The following is a 23,206-nucleotide window of genomic DNA, read 5'->3' on the forward strand; positions in this document are numbered from 1 at the left end:
GATATTTTCCAGAAATTATTGTAAAACTGTTGCAATGGAAACTGTTACCTACCTTGACATTTATCAACAATGATGGACAAATACCTGAGTTTTTCGTATTAACTAAAAACCAAAAAGCTTAATCATAATGGAAGGTAATAACCAGAGAATTTTGCAACAACTAAAAACCAACAAAAAAAGATTAAAACAGTGTAGTCAAAGGTAAACTATTGTGTGCGATTATGTGTTAGGATATGGAATGCTTCTAAACACCTTGTGATGAAAAAAGGTAAACAGTTAAAAAGGCATGTATCACTCTCAAAGCATGTGAGTTGGCAACTGTGGAATAAGAGTGTTTATATGTGTAACAAACTTTGAACTAGGAACTTTTTTCTTTATAACTGTAAGATGGCATCAGTTTAACACTAGTAGTTAAACAGATAAGCTTGCCTGTCTCAAGTCAGGAGCCTGTAATTCATTGGTTGTCTGTTGCTATGTAACATATTTGTTTTTCGTTCATTATTTTGTACATGAATTAGGCCGTTTTCTCGTTTGAATTGTTTTACATTTTTCATTTTGGGCCTTTTATAGCTGACTATGTGGTATGGGTTGCTCATTGTTGAAGGCCGTACGGTGACCTTTAGTTGTTAACTTCTGTGTCATTTGGTCTCTTGTGGAGAGTTGTCTCATTGGCAATCATACCACACCTTCTTATTTTTAGATCATGTTAATTTTCAGACAGCCTGACAAATCTCATTGTACAATGTTACAAAACAAGTCTTTATTTTTGGTTTTAGTTATTCCATTCAAATAATTTTCATAACAGTAATCAAATACATAAAATAAAACTTGTTAAGATTGTTATTTAAGAATTTATAAAAAATTTTCAAATTAGTTTTCTTACTTTATCATTAAAAAAGCCATTAAAAATATAAAAGTTCGTCAAATGCATATTATGCTCAGAAATATAAAGAACTTTATGAAAATGTAGAAACTGGTTTCAGACTACATTATGCAAAACTTGTATTTTCTCCTAACAATGCATAATCTAAGTCCCATAAGAAACGTCTCATTTTGCATTGATTTCAAAATTAAATCATTCAGTAAATACTAAATTCATAAAATACTAATAATATACTATATTAACATTAAATTATATCAGTTATTTCACTTTTTGTGTCAATTCAATAAAGTCATCCCTATTTCTCTGGTGAAATGGGTCTTTTTGTCGGATCAAAATTTCACTTTATCTGCCAATCATAGTTCCACTTTAAATTAAATATCCATAAATAAATCTCAACATCTCCATCCTTGAATCTGAAACTCTATTTGACCGGAGAAAGTGAAAGTTTATGTAAATGTCTCTTTCCTGTCCTCCTTCTATTGTTGGTTTTCTTAGGACTTAATGGGTCGTCTGATTCTTCACTCTCAGCCTCAACTTGACTGTTGGTCTCTGAAAATGAAAGGATAAATACATTATAATGTTAAAATTAACTTATATATGTTTAGGGCTATTCAAGGAAAAAATGTATGGGTGTTGAATAAGACATTTCTTTTCCCCACCACCCATAATTATTTATTTCATTTGCAACCAGAATTGTATTTGCTTCCACCTTTTTTACCCACAAAGAAATATTATGTGGTGTCTAACAACTTCCCATATATTTTTCCTGAAAAAGCCCTTACCTTTTAATACCCTCATCATAAAATGTAACAATTATAAAAATCATGATTTTCATCTCAGGCATACATGTATTTCTATGAAAAACACCCAAAATTATAAAATAAGACAATTGGCATTGATCATTTCAAGATAGACTAATTACAATCTATTTGCTTGTTGATGAGTTTGGGGTAATACAAGATGTGGATAGAATGATCATTTCTAATTCTTGACGCTTTGTATAGACACATGAAATGTAAGAGGGTAAAACTTTGTTTACCACTCAACCATTTAGTCTTGATCAGTAATAATCAAAGATAAAAATTAAATTCATAACAAGAATTTGCACACGTTGTCTTAGGCTTTAAGCATACCCTGCTCATAATTCAAAGAACTGAACGCAGGAAGAAGTTTGAAAGATCTAAAGCACACATTCCAACTCATTGCTGTCAAGCTGCTGACCAAATATGACGTTATTCTGTCCAGAATTTCCTTGATAGTGTATGTACATAATACATGGAGATAGTTTAGTCAACGGTCTCTTAAACATCAATTTTTCTGATCATATGAAATTTTTTCAAAGTGGGTCTCATTGATATTCCAGACTGACAAGTATCAAAATTAATGTTCAAGTACAGACGATGCTGGTATTTTGGAAAACCTGATGGAAATCCATGTTTATCTAGATTCACTCTAAAATGCAAACAAAAGGTAAGAACTAACAGTACAGTTATCTCCCTTTATGTCCAGGAGATTTATATGTTTTTGAGTATTAAAACACTTACATGTATTCATTTTCTCACTCAAAACAAACATTATAGACTATGCTTTTTTTGCATCCAAAGTTCAGGAAAATTAGTGATCAGAGACACATACATGTGCATACCAAAATGAGAAATATACTACCCCCCCCCCCCCCCTAAATTTGACAGGCTGTACAGTGATCTATAGTTGTTCACATCCTTATCCTTTGTACTTGAAGGATAGTTGTTTCATTGTCCCCACAGGTCCTTATCTTTACATACCTTGCGAAGATTTGTCCATGTCAAACATTTCTATATCGCTTTCCTCGTCGGAACTGAAGGACAACTTGGGCTGAGGTTTTTGCCGTGCTCCCCGTCGTGGTGCTGGAGTTCTGTTTTCTTTGAACTCTTCATCACTATCACTGTCGACTTGACGTCGTTTACTCTTCTTTAACCCTTTGGCTGAAATACAAAATGTAAGCATTACTAAAGTTATCATAGATGCTGGACTTATTGACATAATATTAATTTTGAAAACTTAAAATCAAAGCATTATGAAGTGTAGGTTGACAAAACATTACCTAATTTCCACTTTAACACACTCTCCCCCTTATGAAGCAAGTTCAAGATGGGTCAATATCGTCCCTACATTTCCATCAAATTTAAATGTAGTAATTATAGTAATCTGATGAAAATATATGTAAAAATAGCTGCTAACACATTCCCTCAGAATTAAGACACTGTGACATGATACTATGACTAAATTCAGGTAGAGTTTGTTTCAGATGACATTTGCCACTTGCACAGACCAACATTAGTTTTTTAATATCTATCCTGTCTACTTTTTCAAGTCTGTCCCTACTCCTTTGACCTTCTAACAATTGGTTTTGTACTGAAAAATCACCTCTGGGCAAAAAAACAAAAAATTCTTTGTATCATAGGCCTACATGTATAAGATGTTTATCAAAGGAATTGTGGTTGTTTAATTTCTATGCAAAATAATTCAAAATAACTTTACCCACAATGTTGTTTTTCTCAAAGACTTTCTTTTATTTAATACTTATGCCAACAGCTAAAAATTTAACAATTATACCAAGCATAATGTTTAATATTACTTAAGACATAAATTAAATGGTACAAAGAAATTCAAGGGTCAAAGACCAAACTGATAAACTAGATACTTTTGTACATACCACCTGAAAACAGGAATTTCTTTATAAGATAAGCATAGAATACAAAGAAAAGAACCGCTCCACTTAAAAGTAAATGAAAATCCTACAAATTTAACTGAATGCCAACAAATGTTTAGCCTAACTTTATATGAAAACATTGTAGAAATAATGTATTAAGGGCTTTTCAATAGCTACAATGTAATGCTGTATTATGTAGAATATTCCATAAAAGTGTTAGTGTTTACTCAGAATAATTGTTTTTGCTAAAATTAGGGTTAAAAGTTTAAAGTACTTGACAAATAAATAAAAATGTATACATGAGTATTACCTTTTCAAATGGACTGACTAACCATAAATATCTTAATTTACTTAATAATTATGTTTGTTAAAGCTACTGTTGGATCAATGTTATTTGTGGTGTACCAATATTTATTGATTTCACGGGATAAACGGGAAGCCACAAATTTAAACATTCAACGAAGTATAAATTTTCTATAGGCTTTTTACAAACTTTTGCAAAATCACAAGATCAAATATCTACTAAAATACAATTTTTCTCTATCCATGAAAAATTGGTAGCCACGAAAATAAATGAATCCAGATTATTCCAAACTTGTCTAAAAATAAAAGCCTTGTTATCACTCCTTAAATCGTTTATTTTTTGGTCAATGGAAAAGTCTCAATGAATTCCCTTTCAAAAGTCAAAACCTTTCAGAGTATAACAGAAAAATAAAACAACAGACATACTAAAAGTTTTCAAACAAGAGGAGGGAATAAAATATATTACAGCACACCAATAAAAAATTCTGTGCAGAAGAAGAAGCAATGTATCATTAGTTTAAAGCAGTTAGTGCAAAGCCAATTATGTTATTTTTGCAATCTCAATTTGCTTACCCTTCTGGAATTTCATCTCTCGTACCATTTTTTAGGGTGTGATCTTTTCACTGAAAAAGTTATATTCTCAAAGTTTCAATAAAAATTTAGCTCAGCAGTAAGGAATAGGTGCAGTTTAACATTTTTCCCCAGAAAATCAGTTGTTTAGTTTTGTTTTTTCAATCATGTGTCTTAAATGAAATTTCAAAAATTTCACCAGTTGATTATTAACAGCCAAATTGTTAATATTTTAGATAGAATGAAAACTAACTTATTTTGACTTTTCAAATTATATTTTTCTTACTTTAAAGTATCATTCGTGCTTTAAAAAAAAGAAGATCATTTAAATTCTTTTAAAATTCATATCAATTTCATTGGACAAAATGCAAATTAGTCTTGTACAAGTGTTCTATTTATAGAGCTGATGAAATTTTTGAAGGGTAATATTGAGAGTTAAGCAAAAGCAACATGCAACATATAGTAAATTCTACAGCGACAGAAAAAGCCTCTTTTGGATATAATCCATATATTAATAGTTACATACTACTTGTGTACAAAATTGGCAGATAACTTTTTCTGCCCAGTCAAGGAAATCCTTTATCTGTTCTGATTTATTACATTTATTGAAAATGTAAAGGGTTTGAAATTCTTATGGGTATGCAATCATACATCTATCCATAGATTCATTTTGCACCAGTACAAAAACAGTCAAACAGACATAATGCAAACTTGATTTGTATCATGTTATGTTACTCATTATTATACACAGGTACACACAATCTGTCAACTTAAGAAAAAATGCAAACTGAGGTTTAAGTCCTAATCATGCATTATATAACTATACACTTTTATGTCACAGTTCTTTATGATTTTTTTTGTTGTATTATACAGCCATGCACCAAAAATTAGCTCAAGATCAGCAGACATTACATCAAAAGTCCAGACAAGAACAATTTTCATGAAATTTTCTCAACGTGGGCAGTAATTCCATGAAAATTCCGTCCAAACTCAATCTGAAGTCATCAATATAACTAATGTACCAAAAACTGGCTTAATATCTGTTAGTCGGGACAACTGTTTGATTCCAGAAGGATGAACAAGGATAACACGACGTGCCATGGCCACTTAGTTGGAGGGGGTTAAATATTTCTACATGACCATAGTACAGATTTAGCCTATTAACAAAAAGACCTGCTGAACATCCATGGTCCATCTTTTTCTTTAAACAGTTGGAGGCAATTCATAAAAAAAAAAAAAAAACAAACTAGAAACAACATTTCATGGAAAAGCATCCTACTCTTTGTTATCCAAACAATTGTAATGTATGAGGTTTGTCATACAGAAATACAGAAAAGGATTAAAATTTGAAAAATAAACAGCCTAACGGTAATGATTCTTTGTTTAATACAATAAAATGCTCTTCCATGTTATAACCTCAACAATATATTAAACATTATATAAATGTAACCATTACCTGGTGTTTTTCCTGTTTTTCCACCTTTCTTTTTATGTTTCTGTGTATCAGCTGCCGCATCTGAAGCCTGACTGGCTTTATGTGCTATTTCTTCTTCCTCTAAACCTTTCTGGTGACAAAGTTCTATTCTCTGTTCAAGTTCATCCAGTAAAGCCTACAAAATAGTCAAAATTCAAAAGGTTAATGGAAATATTCATCTAACATCTGTTTAAAATAGTGAGTCCATATAAAATTTATATGATTCTTCTTATCTGGTTTTTAAAATCATAAGCCAGAGATTTAATTCATTTTATTAACAAGCTAAGTAAAATTTTTAGTTTGCTGAGATTATTCAAACAAGCTATATCTCACTTTAAAGTAAAATTTTTAGTTTGCTGAGATTATTCAAACAAGCTATATCTCATTTTACCATGGATTTGGAAACTAAAAATATATTCTTAATGTCTTCCTCAGGAAAATACAACCACTACCACCAATTATGTTTTAAAAGCCTCCAATCACTTTCTCTCCAATACAAATATTTATAGAACAAACCTTTATACATATACTGTTAATCAACCTATTTTTGCTTTTAGCCCTTTTTACCTAAATTCACAGGGATTTATTTATTTTTTTATTTTCTTACTGAGTTGATTCTCATATAAGAAAAAAATAAAGTTTGACATATTAGTGATGATTTCTTTTCACGTAAACTTTCTACTCACGACTGTGAGTTGATTTTAATACAGTAAACAAATATATGAAAAAAAATTTAAACAATTTAAGCCCTAAATAAAACTCAAATTAAAAAAACTCAGCATTGACGCTACAAATACCTTCATATCAGGTTTAGCAAAACTCTTAGATTTGGAAAGAATTTGACAGAACATTCCATAAACATCATCGTCTGCCAACTTGTCCCCAAAGCAGGTAAAATTCTCCTGTAGTTTGCGTAACCCTTTGATACTATAGGACAGCATGGATAAACAGAATGATAGATCTCTCCACTGACGGTCAGTTCTGAAATGAAACATTTATGTTTTTGTTTGTTTCAATAAAAAATTTTGATATTATAAACAAGCAAGAACGGATGAATTTTTTGACTTGGCACTGTCATGTGATCAATAAAAAGACAAGAATGTACAAAATTCATCCCATGATTTCCTTAGCAAAAAGATCATTTTATACTTCAGTGCAATATTGGACTTGAGTTGAAGAGTATAACAAAAGAGTATATATTGTAATATTTTTGGCTCATTATTATTTTTTTTGTTAACATATAGATTATTCAAATTGAATAAAGGTCACTAGAAGTTAAGAACAAAGATTCAAGCAATCAAAGTAAGTAGAAAAACTTACGTTGTAGCTCTAAATCTGTGACATAATTTTTCGACTAAACTCTCACACTGTTTATCTTTCTGTATAAAAGAGAACAAGTACCTGAAAAAAGAATAATTAGTTAAAGACAAAACAATTAAAGATTTCTCCAATAACTCTTTTACGTCTCCAATTACGACACTTCAAAATGCACTATAAAGATTTTGAAACCATTCCTAATTCTCGTTCTATTCTGAAGTTAAATGTAGGAAATATTATGCACAATAGTTCCCTCATGTAGAAATTCAAAATGCATATTTTCCTAATGCAGACCCAAAATTAGTCTGCTATAATTTTATACATATCTTGCACAACCTTTTTGTGATAAAAAAATAAGACAGAAAAACTATCCTGCAAGTATAGATCCTAAAAACACAATTCAGCATAATGTTTTAAATAAACTGCATTTAAACAGTAGCCTATTTCTACTGGTATTTTTTTCGATAGGACATTCTGCTTTGGAAAATTATATTCAATTTACAACTAGATGTGTCGGAATGACACGAATGGCCCTGTCTCAAAAAGTTGAAAAATCTGCAATTTCAACAACACATGTAGACACAAACATGCAAGGATAGTATCCAGCTCTCAAGACCAATACTAGTTTGATGAAAAATTTCCTTGATCAATGAGAAGTTAAATTTCAAACTATCAGCAAACAGGAAGTGGATGATGTACTGCAGATCTAACAAGAGATGTTGAAACAAGGAAATCAGCATAGCGTCACGAAGCATTAAACTTGATCTGTAACTAATCATGGTAGACTCACATATCAAAAATCAGCACAAAATCTGTAGGCGTATAGAAAAAAGTCCTTATAACTGTGATTTTCAACAATTGATCAAAGTCCAAAACCCGTAATTTTGGTAAAAATTAGCAGAGCGGAACGAAACTTAAACTTGATCTGTAACACATCATGGTTATTAAACTCACATACAAAAAATCAGCTTTATAATATCTGAAGGTGTTTAGAAAAAAATTGTGTATAATGGTTTGTTGTGGAATGATTAAATGACGGACAAGGGTAAAACTATATAGCCCCAACAACTTTGTTGCGGGGCCATAAAAATCATAACAATGCTAAATATCCATCTAAGATACATGTAAAACATAGATTTCTACTCACTTCATGATAGTTCGAAAATTTTCTTCATCAACCCCAATATCTGGATCTGATAAACGACTGATGACATCTGGCATGATATTATATACAGCATTACCCTAAAATACAATTAGGAGAGTTATATTATTCTAATGCAGTATGATATTTAACACCATTTTTGACTCGAGTCATTGAAAAAAATGTTGTGGAATCCCTGTGATATTCCAATTGTTTTGAATTCTTTAAGAATAACAGTTCTTTAGTTCAAGTGTTGCCATTGCTACATTTGGTTTTCACTATGCAACTCTTCAAATACAGTCGTGTTCCTTTAGGGTCTTTGAATATTTGAACCAGATAACCTACTTATGACCCCTTATATACTAGAAACACAATAACCCTTTTCGAAAAAAGTTAATAGGGGAAATCTATCAGTTAACAGTTTGTAAGAGGTCAAGAAGGTAGATGTCAAAACTAAACCTGAGAGGTCCCTAAAACATTACTGTTTTATTGGATAACTGTTCTCTATTATTCATATTTACCTTCTTTGACAGTTCAGAGAAGAACAATTTTGCCAATCCAGAGATTCTTTCATCATCATCTACAATACACATGGCCATCTCACTGATCTGACCTTTGACCTTCACCATATCATTTAAGATAAGATGAGTCAGAATCTGCATGGTGTTCTTTCTTACATGAGTTGATGTGTCTCTCAGTCTATAAAAAATAAACTACTATAAGGGATGTTTCAGAATAAATGTACAGAATTAACCATAATCTTTAAAACTTTTATTTGCATCAATATTTGGGCTTGATGCTTAGATCAAGCAAAATTCAATTCAGATAATCTTATCTAAATATAATGTAACTAATAGTGATTTGTGGGAAGAATATATATATCTGTACACAAAGAATTTTGGTTCAATTTACTATCAATACTTTTATTCCAAGATATTACATATTTATTTCCAATGCCTGAGGGAGATATGAAGATTTGTTCACCTAAGAAAAATTCATATTTCATGAGGGCATCGCCCGAGGGTAACATGACTTTTTGAGGGTTAACCAATCTTCATATCTCCCTAAGCCAAGGGAAATAATTGTTTTATTCCACTACCTATACTATTTTTACTTCCTGAACATAAGATATTTTCAAATACATATTTCTTTTTCTTACCCGCGTCTTTTTATAACAACAATGATAATCAGTACCAATCAAAATTTAATCATTAATTCTTTTTGTTTTGTTTTTTAGATCTGAAATAATTTTGAAAACAAAATTACTATACTATAGATCTGAAATAATTTTGAAAACAAAATTACTATACTATCTCTAAAAAAAAGTTCAAATCATTATAAACATTAACCGCACGTAAAGTCGCACATTGAAGTCCCGACGTTCAGAGGGGAATATGAAGTTTTATTCGACGTCATGTGGGATAGTCTCAACCAATCAAATATTGATTTCGTTATCAATATTAAGATGCAGTCGAATAAAACTTTTTATATTTTCCAAATAGTGGTTTTAACTTCAACACAATCAAAGGGAAATATTTTGTTGAGTACTACAAATATTCCAAACAATTGACTATCCCATCACCAGTAAAATATTGTCATACAGTCAAAGAGAGGATTACTGGGTGTTGAAGTAGTGTGAACATTATACCTTCCATAAATGTGTGCTGTCCATGGCTCAATCAAGTTAGGGAACCTGAATGTGAGATCTCCTAGAGCAATTATTGTGTTGGCCCTGATGACTGGGTTAGATGATTTCTCCAGGATAGTAAACAACAACTGCAGGTTATCTTCACAAAATGAGGAACTGAAAAATAGAAAAGTTGTAAAAACATTTAACTGAGACTACCCGAGACTTGCCATCAGATTTCCTCATTGGTTATCAAGTATATAGCAACATATGCATTAATGCATGTTCCACATGAATAAATCAATGTGCCTTGGTTAGAAAATTTGTTATATCTTTAGTATTAATATGACACCCTTCTTTTGCTTTGTCCATGAAAATCATGTTCTAATTCCTACAACGTGTAGTACACATTCATGGAAGTCACAATTAAATTCTCAACATCATTTGCATTTTGAACAATGTTGGAGACAAAAAGTGGACCTCTTTCTGGAAGTTACTTGCAATGAAAATCAATAAAAAGTTTTTAAAAGTTATTCTATATGTTTTTTACACATTTAATTGTGAAAAGTTAAATCACAAAAATACTGAACTCCCGAGGAAAATTCAAAACAAAAAGTCCCTAATCAAACGGCAAAATCAAAAGCACAAACACATCAAATGAATGGACAACAACTGTCATATTCCTGACTTGTGAAACACTTTTGCATCATCAAATCATTATGACTGCCTGTTTGGCTAAGGGCTATTCCATTAAAAAGAATGTACCAGGGTCGGACGGCAATTATAAAAAATCCCGTTGGTTGTTGATGTGTTGAAGCGTGTATGGCCAGTGGCCCTTGGTGTTTAGAGAAACTTAGTATTGTTGGTTGTTGGTCTTCTTTGACAGTCATTTTTCGTGACTGTCGGTTTCAATGTGTTATTTTCCGTTTTTTATTATTATTTGTTTTTGCAAGGACTTATATAACCGATTGTTTTTGTTTCCTGCTCTTATCGTGATATTTTGGAAAACATAACTGTTCCCGCGACTTACGCAGCGGCAGGCGCAACGTTGTATTCTACCTATGGTACCAGTTCCGGAAGTGCAAGAGTTACTTCCCTTTAATGACAAGCACATGGCGAACGATGTCAAATTCTATTGAAAATAATATTCGGAGGTTCAAATTAGCGGTGGTCCGAGGTCCGCAACCTTCCACTATTGCAATTGGACTTTCGTTTGGTTACTAGCTAGGCCCAACGGACCTTCGATTTGAAAGAAAATAAAAATTAACTTTGACAACCTTTTTAACCATCAGTATGGTCATTTTAAAGCCATATTACTATTGAGATCGTACACCCCTCCAGGGATTTTTCTAGCATTCCACAGGGTCCAAATACCGGACCCATTCCTATTGGCAATGGCAAATACCCTACGTTTTTCCCAATTTTCAATTTGGGACCAAAACTTCAAAACGATCTCAAAATTTATTTTTATCTTTATTATTCATGATAGCGATGCTCAGTTTGTTCAACCGCTAGCTTTATACTGAAAATTGCCAACAAGTAATGTGTAAATACGAGTAATATCATATCTGACTGACAAAAACAACATTGAAAAACAATGGATGCCATAAACCGGAAATGAAGACGATTACAATACCGGATCAGATTCCGGGGTCGGATAAGGGTAATTCCGGGTTGCCGATCAAATACAATAAAAAAAAAAATAATTCCAGGCAGGTGACAAAATACATCTATGATGATGAAATATAAACACTAGAATTGAAAACCAAAAGATATATGGAAAAGAAAGAAAAAGCATGAAATATTTTATACAGAAACTCAAAATAACTTTTAGTTCACAAATTTTCATGTCAAAATCCAATGAAATGTGACAGTAATTTTCTTTATCATTAATAAATGTTGATATTACATGTAGATGTTTTTATAGAGTATACATATATCTTCAATTCCAAGAGGTCATTTCTTCTCAATTTTGAACGGCCAGTAAAAATTTGGAAGTTTCTTACTTTATTTTTACAGAGCTAATATAATAGTGCAACTAGATATGATACATTTAAACTAGGGATGTCAACGAGTACTCGAGTACTCGAGTATCGCTCGGTAGTACCGAGTATCGAGTACCAAAATGATACTCGACTAATCGGTTTCCTGTTAGAATAATGTTGCTTTCTTAAGTTTAAACAAAACATATTTTATTGAGAGCGAATCCCGGGAAATTATATATTAATCAAAGTTAATAATCAAAGAGCTGAAAGCTCTGAGGAAAAATGACGCCACTGTCTCTAATATTGTGATATTTTTTATGCAAGTCTTGATTTTCACATACCGTAATTAGTTTAACATTCCAACATGTCTCGTAAGCATATAATTGATATTCGTATATGTGTGTGTTATGTGAAGATGACAACTGGCTGTTTTTTTTAGTACAAATGTATAGGTCAAGACTACCTGAATGATCTACAGTATCCAATGACTACTGGCTGTTTTTTTTCTATAAATAAATAGGTCAAGACTACCAGAATGATCTACAATATCCAATGACTACTGGCTGTTCTTTTGTACATATAAATAAAGACTACCTGAATGATCTAAAGTATTCTAAATAATGTGATTGTTGTCTTGCAATTACATTTTTCTAAATCAAGAATATAGACTACAAGTATCCTTTTCAAACCAAATGATTATGAAGAGCCTGTTGTTATCAAGCTCTTATACCCCACATACATATACTCATTAAATAAGTTACTAGTGACCTAGTTATTTCTGTTACTTGAAGCAAATTATATTTCTGTAGATTTAGACAATAGTATAATATTGTTTTACTAGTTTTATTTCACCTTGAAGATTAGACAAATAGGGATACTCCTTTGATTTTTTATTTCATGTCAGTCAGGTCGCTTTATATGAAACCTGAAACCACTTCTCTGCCATATTGTTATTTCATAACAACTCTGCCCTTGACCATGTTGACCCATGTAATTGATATTCATTCTTTAACCATATATCATAGTCAGTTAGTTTTTGATTTTGCACTCCCACACCACCTTTCAGGTCAAATGTCTGTCTCCATTTAAGTTAATGACATTGAACAATCATGGTATTAAACACAATTTCAATAGTGATAATGCTGTTCTAGTAAGTCACCATCTATTCAACTTGGGTAGCATTCCAGTTATTGAAATTTGTGTCAGATTAGAACAATGATCTAGACCTTTAGGAATGGATCTTACAATTTAATATGGAGCCATAGTATGGGACCCCTACACGGTAACAAAAAAAAAACAAGCTTGAAAGGATACAACGTCAAGCGGCAAAATCTATCACCAGAAATTACAAGTGAAGAGAGGATGGACGGGATACGTCTCTAAAATGCTTGCCTAACTGGAACTACAACAAGATCTCCAGACAAGACGAACTAGGAGTTGAAGCCAGAAGTTAATATTAATGTAAAAAAGTAGTTGAGGGGCTGATTCCCGCTATTGAACCATACTGTCATTCTATAATATTATTGTGTAAGTATTTCTGTATTGTCCTTGTTATTGGTCCATGTCTTGGTGTACTGCTGGCCGAGGACCAACAATAAGGCCAATACAGAAATACATGTAATAGTATCTTTATTAATTAACTACAGTGTTACAATATTTTTTTATTTCATTTCACAAGAGATAAACATTTTTACCTTGAAGTGGAACTATCCAAATCTCAGTTTCTTTTTATAAGATGCAATATCTAATGATTTGGTGCCGTTTCCATGTATCTTCAGCCTGTTCTCATCTGATGAATTTTTCTACCCTTTCCAGTCACTATAAAGTGTTACAACTTTAATTTAGACACAACACATAAATAGTAATTGGAAAGGTACTGCCATTGCATGTGTAATGCAAATATATTTAACAAAAAATAATGTAAGAGTTGAAATTGATACAACTATCCATAAGCAAATTGACCAAAGAACGAAGATTTGCGCAATTACAGAATGCATATGCCTGGTTCGGGTTTAAAAATAAAAGACCGTTTACAAAACATGAGAAGCGAAAGTAAACAGTAAAAATCGATTTGTACCATCGACATGATGAAATTATGAGGTCGTCAAGAAATGAACTTTGTGATAATTTACTCGTTCCCCAAACCTGAAATAATTCCATCGTCTACTTTCAAAATGCTTTTCAAATGAATGGGACCGTCTTTAACCTAAAATATATGCCATACTGAACGTTTCAGCTTGTTTATGGTGAGTAAATAAAAACTGCGTCGTACAAACAACTGTTTACTTTCAGTTTGAGTTCATCCTGACTTACGATCTAAAAACTAGAGACGTTCCGAAATCCTGTTTTGGCCGGATCAGAACTCGGCCAATACGGAAAAAAAATCTGTATTGGCCGAGTTGACATCTTAAATTGCATATGCAGTTTTCATCATATTAAGTACAATAACAGTGTAGTTAATTAATAATGAAACAGTTACAGACTCTGCTGCTATAACTTTGTAAACAAAGATTCATACGCACCGCGTGGGTATAACCGTATTACTAATTTCCGATTATTAAAATCTTCGTAAATCTGGATAAAGACCAGTTTCTATCCAATGGATATCAAAATGATTCCGATTATTACTTTTTTAATGATTGTAAAGTTGAAATGGCATGAAAGGCTGACATTATTTAGGAGAACTATTTTGTCTAGCGATTGCTGATCATTGGAGGGTAAAAAGTCCAACACCATAACAAAACGGATCTATTTATCATGTATACATACCGATTGTTTACGATTGTATGACATGTGCATAAAAGTGAAAGCTCGAATAAATATGAAAAATATAACAAAGGGATAGCTCCAAATACCATTTAATAACAAAAAACATATGGACAGGTCAAGATATCTTTTTGGTAAATAAAATAACGTATGTAAACTGGTTCCGTCCGACTACAACACTTAGTTCGAGTGTAGCGTAATACAAGCAGATTCCAGTTAGTAATAGTATGTAAAATAGTAAATATGAAACCGAGTGCGGTAGGCGGAGGCATAATCAACTTCCGTTAGTTCTGGTCAATGGTATCGGAAACATGCCGCTGATAGCGTCATTTTCCAAAAATTAAAATACTATTCTAATGTATGCGTTTAACTGTCATTCAAAATTCCTTCAAACAGAGGTACATGTATGATATATGAACAAGAATATTTTTCAAAGGCTTACACTTTTAGCTTATCTTAGTCTCTCCCCCACCTCTGTACCGTCAGAGCATGCATTTTCATCAGCAGGACTATTAGTTACCTAACAAATCTGAGAAATCGCTACAAGATAATATTTTTAAATAAGAACAAATTCGTTGCACCCTGTGTCGACCCTAAGAAAATGATAAATGGCATCAGTAAGTTCTAATCACCACCCCTTTGTCGATCATTAAATGTGTTTTTGTACGGTTCACAAATACTGTTGCTTGAGTAATAATTTTTCTATAGATATTAATTAATTACTTGATTAGATTATTACCAGTTTACATAATTAGTGCATGTAGTAAATGAGCTATTAATTATGGTATAAAATTCCTTTGACTATTATCTCTGCCTAGGTAATAATGTTGAGGGTTTTACGATCATAAGACAACCACCCACAAAACATAAATGGTATAATTTTGTGTTTCCATTTTGTAAATGTTTTACCGAGCGAGTACTCGAGTATCGCTCGGTAAATCCAACGAGTAATCGATTAGTAAATCTTCACCGAGTTGACATCCCTAATTTAAACAGCTTTGAATTTGAACTATTACTTTAATTGAATACTCGGGTATGAATTGAACAATATAAAAAAAAAGAGATACAAATAGCCCTTTATATCATAGTAATAACCAAACATTGTAGCTCCTTGACCCTGTCCACCCCCTCCAAATTGTCCAGCAACTATAATGTTTAAATAACAATTCCTTTGGTTGTGGTAAATTAGAATAAAATAAGTTAGATATATTCCAGTTGGTTCTTGTATTATTATGAAATGACTTCCTGTTGGTTGGTGTTAAGATACATGGTACATTCCTCTTGGTCATGGGGGTACTTAAAAATTGCCTTCCGACCCTAGTACCTCCTTTTTAATGGAATAGCCCTAAAGTTTAGTATAAAGATAATGACAAATACTATGCCTTCCATGTTAAAACGAGCATAAAAAATGACAAACATTATTTCTTAATAAAACATAATTTCTATATCACTTATGAATGACTAGAAACAGTTATACCAACCTGACCATCATGAACTTTGACATTGCCATGGTAGCTGCTGTTCTCAGTTGTGGACTGGAATATTTAGTCTGGTTCTGACAAATGGTAACCAGTAATGGTCCCAGTATTCCAAGCAAGTTATTTCCTGATAGAAAAAAATATAATTAACATAATGAATACATCAGAAAAATCTAAATCCCCTCTTCTCTACATTAAAGAGGTATTACTTTAATATATGAGAAACTTTTTTAAAAATGCCAATTCATAAAAAAAATATTCATGTAAAAATATGGGCTGTTTTCACAAATAAAATCCTTAAACTATAAAATCAAATGAAATCAGATTTGTATACCTGTGACAATTTCCTGCTCACATATTCTCCTGATATATTCCACCTCAGCATCCTCAGCAGCTGCCCCTGCCAAACCAAGTTCATCTTCTATAGCCTCACTTTCTATTCTAGACTACAATTAATAATACATAACATAATTATTTTTTATACCCCGGTCAATATTTAAAGGAAAATTCTGAAAATTTAAGTACGAAATATCAATACCTATATGACTTTTTAAAATATTTTCATTTTATTTTAGAAATTGAGTTACTGTTCCATTGAAGTCTACCCTTCATTTTTCATTGGACCGGCAATATCATCATTTTCAATCAGGGCTTCCAAAACCGTTGTATTTTCCGAACATGACCGATAAATTATAAATATGACTTGTTGTGCCAAACCCGAAACTGACATTTAAAGGAGACTTGACACGATTTTTAATTATTCTATTTTTTTTTTATTAAATTGATAAATATTAGTCTTAAAACATATTTTGTACAATTTTGCTAGTCAAAACCTGATCAATCGGCATTTTATAGGTCAAAGAATCCAGTGCTTGTCATAATGAATGATTTTTAATTAGATAACGATCACATGATCGTGCTTACGTCAGTGGTTACAAGCTGGGAAAATGTCTCTTACTGTGGTAACAATCCGATCGGTATTGTCTGAAAGATCGTCGTTGTTGGACTTTTCGCATGAAGAATTGATATCCTTTTCTTGGTTATTTTCCACACACAATGGCTCAAATTGTTGAGGTCAATTGTCTTTGTAGTTTGTCAGTAATCGGGAAAAGTGCTTTCAATACCGTCCATAGTGTATCGACTTCGTCATATAGGTTTGTCTGATGAATAAATTTAATAAACCGCTTTCCTCATTTTTTTATTTATTCAAATAAAACTACTTTTAATCATGATTCAAAATATAAATTTTATTATTGATGATCAAATTGTTCTTTTTTCTCTCTGTTACGGTAATGTTATAATTATTTGTGCGCCCGAAGCAGAAAGAAAAGAAAAAATAAAATGCTCCGCTGGGGCGCAGCTTGATACGACCGCAGAGGTCGAACCCTGAACAGTTGGGGCAAGTATGGACACAACATTCAAGCTTGATACAGCACTGAATTTGGATTGTAATTAAATATTTGACACAGCATAGGTTTCTGACACAGAATGAAAGTGGTCTAAGAACTTAAAAATTTTCAATTTACCTATTCATACATGTGATGGGACTGTGAAACTCAGATCAGGAGATTGGGAAATTTTGGTCAGGAGATTAGGACTCAGATCAGGAGGTTTTTAATCGACATTAATTTTGTTGTAAATGTAACCGTGTGCTGTAAAAATGGTCTTTTAAAGTGTGTTTTCTTCAACTTTCCAACCAATTTATTATGTTTATAGTACCCTTGTACTTATAAAGTTTCTCCATCTTTATATTCTACATGTTCAATCTAACATTGTTTTTTTCCAGTATGTTCTTTAAATTTTTTACTTCATATTCTATAAAACAATCATTGCAACCAGAACATTTGTTTAGCTGTCTGCAAATAGTTTTTATTTTTTTTTTTTTTCTCTTGCAAATAGTTTTTATTTGCAAACTCAGAAATTCATTCTATCTGTAATGTTAGGGTCATAGTTATTATATAAATTTCAATTTAAGCCTTAAAAGGAAGTATAGAATCCTCAAATAATTTTCAAATTATTATTTTTTTATTTGTCCTAAGACATTTAAAATCATTTAATAACCATCCTTTTATGATTATTTGTTCAATTTATATTTTATTTATATTCTTTTAAAAATTTTCATTATTAAAAGGAAAGTAACTTAAAACAGGATAAATCAAGGGAAGTAACCCAATAAATACACAGTTTTTGTTACACAACGGCAGTTAGCCTGAGGTAAAAATCGTTGCTTACCAGTATGTTTGACACCCAAGCTGACAAGTGAAGCCATATAATTATGCATGTTAATTGATTTACAGGTAAAATATAACTTCAGGTAATGTCAGTTACACCAGATGCCTGAGATGTTATGTTGGGCAGAAATTTTTCATTCATGAAAAATTTCATACACGGGATTTTTTCAACGGGAGGGGGGGAGGAGACCCCTGAAAACGGGATTATTGTACTCCCGTCGGGAGGTTCACATGTATGCCTATTCAAACCATATCATTATTATTTGCTTTTATATATAAATCAGAAATAACCAATTTAAAATGGAAAATGTTAAAGAAAAAAAGGAAAACCCCCCCCCCCCCTCCCCCCAATTTTTTGAACCCCCTTATGATTCATCGCCCCCAAACTCAATCCCAGCTTTCCCCTTGTGGTATGGTACCTTGCAGTACAATTTCAGAGAGATTCATACACTTGAACACAAGTTATTGTCTGGAAACTAGAAAAATGCTTGTTTTTTGGCCCCTTTTTGGCCCCAAATTCCTAAACGTTTAGGGCAATTACCCCCAAACTCAATTCCAGCTTTCCCTTTGTGATATGGAACCTTGCAGTACAATTTCATAAAGATCCATACACTTACACACAAGTTATTGTCCTGAAACTAGAAAAATGCATGTTTTTTTTGCCCTTTTATGGCCCCTAATTACTAAAATTTTGAGGGAAAACCCCCAAAATCAATCCCAGCCTTCCCTTTGTGATATGGAACCTTGTAGTACAATTTCATAAACATCCATACACTTACAAACAAGTTATTGTCATGAAACTAGAAAAATGCTTGTTTTTTGCCCCTTTTTGGCCCCTAATTCCTAAAATTTGGAGACAATTACCCCCAAAATCAATCCCAGCATTCCCTTTGTGATATGGAACCTTGTGGTACAATGTCAGAGAGATCCATACACTTACACACAAGTTATGTCTGGAAGTTACAAAAATGCTTATTTTTGGCCCCTTTTGGCCCCTAATTCCTTAACTGTTAGTACCATAACCCCCAAAATCAATCCCCACCTTCCTTTTGTGGTATTGAACCTTATGGTAAAATTTCAATGAGATCCATTCACTTAAACTAAAGTTAGAGTGCGAAAACTAATGTGTATTCGGACGACGACGCCGGACGACGACGACGACGCCAACGTCATACCAATATACGACCACAAAAAATTTTTTGCGGTCGTATAAAAAGGATAGTAAAAGTAAAACAAGAGTGCACACGCTGAAATGTCTCGCCTTCTTTACTAACCATTGATATTATGTTGATAGTCCTAAATGAAAGCTTTACTACAACTATTACATAAACTTAACATGATCCAAGAAAATGAAGTCAAGGTCATATAAACCAAACGAGAAATACATGTACACCTTACAATCATTCAATACACTAAATATAGTTGACCTATTGCTTATAGTTTCTAAGAAACAGACTTAACCAAGAAAACTAAACATTGACCAATGAATCGTGAAAATGAGGTCAAGGTCAGATGAACCATGCCAGGCAGACATGAACAGCTTACAATCCTTCCATACAACAAATATAGTTGACCTATTGCTTATAGTTTAAGAAAAACAGACTGAAACACATAAACTTAACACTGAGCAATGAACCGTGAAAATGAGGTCAAGGTCAAATAAAACCTGCGAGACTGACATGTACATCATAAAATATTTCCATACACCAAATATAGTTGACTTATTGCATATAGTATAAGAAAAAAGACCAAAACTCAAAAACTTAACTTTGACCACTGAACCATGAAAATGAGGTCAAAGTCAGATGACACCTGCCAGTTGGACATGTACACCTTACAATCATTCCATACACCAAATATAGAAGACCTATTGCATAAAGTATAAGAAAAACAGACCAAAACACAAAAACTAAACTATAACCACTGAACCATGAAAATGAGGTCAAGGTCAGATGACACCTGCCAGCTAGACATGTACACCTTACAATCATTCCATACACCAAATATAGTAGACCTATTGCATACAGTATAAGAAAAACAGACCAAAACACAAAAACTTAACTATAACCACTGAACCATGAAAATGAGGTCAAGGTCAGATGACACCTGCCAGTTGGACATGTACACCTTACAGTCCTTCCATACACCGAATATACTAGACCTATTGCTTATAGTATCTGAGATATGGACTTGACCACCAAAACTTAACCTTGTTCACTGATCAATGAAATGAGGTCGAGGTCAAGTGAAAACTGTCTGACAGGCATGAGGACCTTGCAAGGTACGCACATACCAAATATAGTTATCCTATTACTTATAATAAGAGAGAATTTAACATTACAAAAAATCTTAACTTTTTTTTAAAGTAGTCACTGAACCATGAAAATGAGGTCAAGGACATTGGACATGTGACTGACAGAAACTTCGTAACATGAGGCATCCATATACAAAGTATGAAGCATCCAGGTCTTCCACCTTCTAAAATATAAAGCTTTTAAGAAGTTAGCTAACGCCACCGCCGGATCACTATCCCTATGTCGAGCCTTCTGCGACAAAAGTCGCAGGCTCGACAATTATGCGTTGTCAAAGGGTACGTTTTTTGTTTTGTTTTGGTTACGGTGATACTTTTAATAGTTATAAACTGTCACCAAAAGTTATGGATATATTTTTTTTGGTTGGAAACCATACATCACGCCAAGGATTTGTATAGTGACAAATCCTTTATCACACTTTTTCTGCATTAGGATATTCAATTAACAATTTTATTACTTTCCCCCTTTTTATGTAAACAATTCAATATAATATTTTATTTACGTCTCACCTTATGTATAAAATTAAACAATACAAAACATTTATTGGAGGCTGTTGTATTAGTAATTAAATTTTGACACCTATAGCATACTTGACCAGGTGAAAGGTAAGAAGGCACCTGTAGTGTGATTTAGTCGCGTGTTATGTTATTTACCTTGAACTACTGTAGTCTTATGTTGAAATAATTAATATAGTTATATTACACTTCTAAAGTATGCAATTCCATCCAAACCCTTATAAATCTAACTTCAAATTTAAGGAATTACACAAAGTAAATTCAAGTTCACACATTTCCACCCTTCTCTTCCAAATATCATTTAGCAATCAATTTGTTTATTGCTACCAGCAAAATGCTTGAGTCCAGGAAAATATTCACAACTTAATATTTCTTTAAAAAGGGGTCATTTGAATAGATGTTAAATTTTCAATCGTACTGAGCATGAAAATGTTTACATGTTACACACTTCAGTCTTCGAATACATGAATTATGTATTATTTGTATTTGGCTTTGATCTAGCTTACATTATTTGTGTGTGTTATCTCTATTGTTTTTACGTTAGTGGTTTCTGTACTTCGTACCGATCTTTTGAGTTAGACTGGTTTTTATAGTTCTTATGTACTGCTGTAAGACCGCTATCACATGTTTGGAGCAAGGCTTCCAAAACTGTCATATATTCCGGACATTTGTATAATGTCCGGTAAAAGTCCGGCTGGGCAAAGCATGAAATGGACATCTACTTTTTAGTTTTCAAGGCTTAAGAGACGGTCATTTTAACATAATTCGCGATCTTTTTGACCCAACCTTTTGCCTTTAACAGCCACACATTTCCGGTCATAAAAGTGACATGATCATTAAGTACTATCAAAACAACCCCTACTTTAATACTTTCTCATTTTAATCAAGGCTAATTAGTTGTCGAACAGCTGAAATTACCTGTTCAGGTGACAGGTAAACTATTTTGAACCGGACATGATCGGTCTATTCAAAGTTATTTTCTTACATTTCAGCGGTTTGCATCTAATTAATTTAGTTAAAAAGATTAAATTACCAGAAATACGTTTACAAATATGATTTGATGAAAAAATTAAAAAGGTGAAAATGAAAAATCGTCATAACCACGTTGTTTGAATGAACCAGAGACATGTCTCTGTTTGAACTAGAACACGTGTGCGCAGGTGTGAAATTTAATTATGCATCCTAATTTCATCAAAAAATGCTTAAATTGTCATTGATACCTTTATCTCACGTTTATTTCGAATATTTTTTTGAAGAAATAACGTAGAAAGAGCTACTTACACTCATTCATGCTTTGCAAACGTACACGGAATTTATGTATCCGTCTCTGGTCCGTGTTTTACCATTGTCAAGATAACATCCCGTTTAGATTTAAAAACGAAAGTAAAGTTTTTGACAACGTTATTTTGCACAAATAAAGAGTCTAAGCAGATATAAGTACGCTGATGTTGCACACTTCGAATGATGCACTGCCAATTTAACAGTTTACGTCAGAACTTCGAATTTGAATCAAAGAAAGTTTTATATCGTTTTTTTTTTAATGTCAATCATTGGGATGACTCGGCAACTGATTACCATAATTGCCTTTTATTTATTTAGTCTGAAGGGATTAAAATCGGGATAATATATAAAATGTCCGGCTGGCTAAAAATAATTTTGGAAGCCCTGGTTTGGAGGGGGGTAGGCGCTCACAAACATATATCCACCCACCGACACATTGTGAATGTGCCTGTCTCAAATCAGGAGCATGTATATCAGTGGTTCATGTCTGTCAAATTTTTTCTGCGGAAATTATTTTGTTATAAATAAGTTAGTTTTATCGCTAAAATTGTTTCACATTTTCATGTTGAGAACTTTTATAACCGAATATACGGTATGAAGTTATAGACTTGCAAGCATACAGGAATATTAC

General features: G+C 32.4%; 1 protein-coding gene across 2 annotated transcripts in view; it reads right to left on the reverse strand.

The window, feature by feature from the left end:
- Positions 1 to 735: 735 nt before the first annotated feature.
- The window catches only part of LOC127720545 (condensin complex subunit 1-like), an 84,913-nt gene continuing 62,442 nt past the window's right edge, over positions 736 to 23,206 (reverse strand). Inside the window, exons 25-34 of one of the 2 annotated variants that reach the window (XM_052227138.1) lie at positions 16,571 to 16,682; positions 16,240 to 16,363; positions 10,029 to 10,184; positions 8,902 to 9,079; positions 8,387 to 8,481; positions 7,243 to 7,323; positions 6,720 to 6,903; positions 5,905 to 6,058; positions 2,668 to 2,847; positions 736 to 1,432 (exon numbers count right to left, since the gene is read on the reverse strand). In XM_052227138.1, coding sequence (XP_052083098.1) covers positions 1,305 to 1,432; positions 2,668 to 2,847; positions 5,905 to 6,058; positions 6,720 to 6,903; positions 7,243 to 7,323; positions 8,387 to 8,481; positions 8,902 to 9,079; positions 10,029 to 10,184; positions 16,240 to 16,363; positions 16,571 to 16,682 — 1,392 coding nt within the window. In that variant the 3' untranslated portion in view covers positions 736 to 1,304. Of the gene's footprint in view, positions 1,433 to 2,667; positions 2,848 to 4,451; positions 4,502 to 5,904; positions 6,059 to 6,719; positions 6,904 to 7,242; positions 7,324 to 8,386; positions 8,482 to 8,901; positions 9,080 to 10,028; positions 10,185 to 16,239; positions 16,364 to 16,570; positions 16,683 to 23,206 lie in introns of those variants that run through there. The other variant, XM_052227139.1, reaches the window with a different exon arrangement.

The sequence above is a fragment of the Mytilus californianus genome, unplaced genomic scaffold (genome assembly GCF_021869535.1).
Source record: "Mytilus californianus isolate M0D057914Y unplaced genomic scaffold, xbMytCali1.0.p SCAF_11, whole genome shotgun sequence".
NCBI lineage: Eukaryota > Metazoa > Mollusca > Bivalvia > Mytilida > Mytilidae > Mytilus > Mytilus californianus.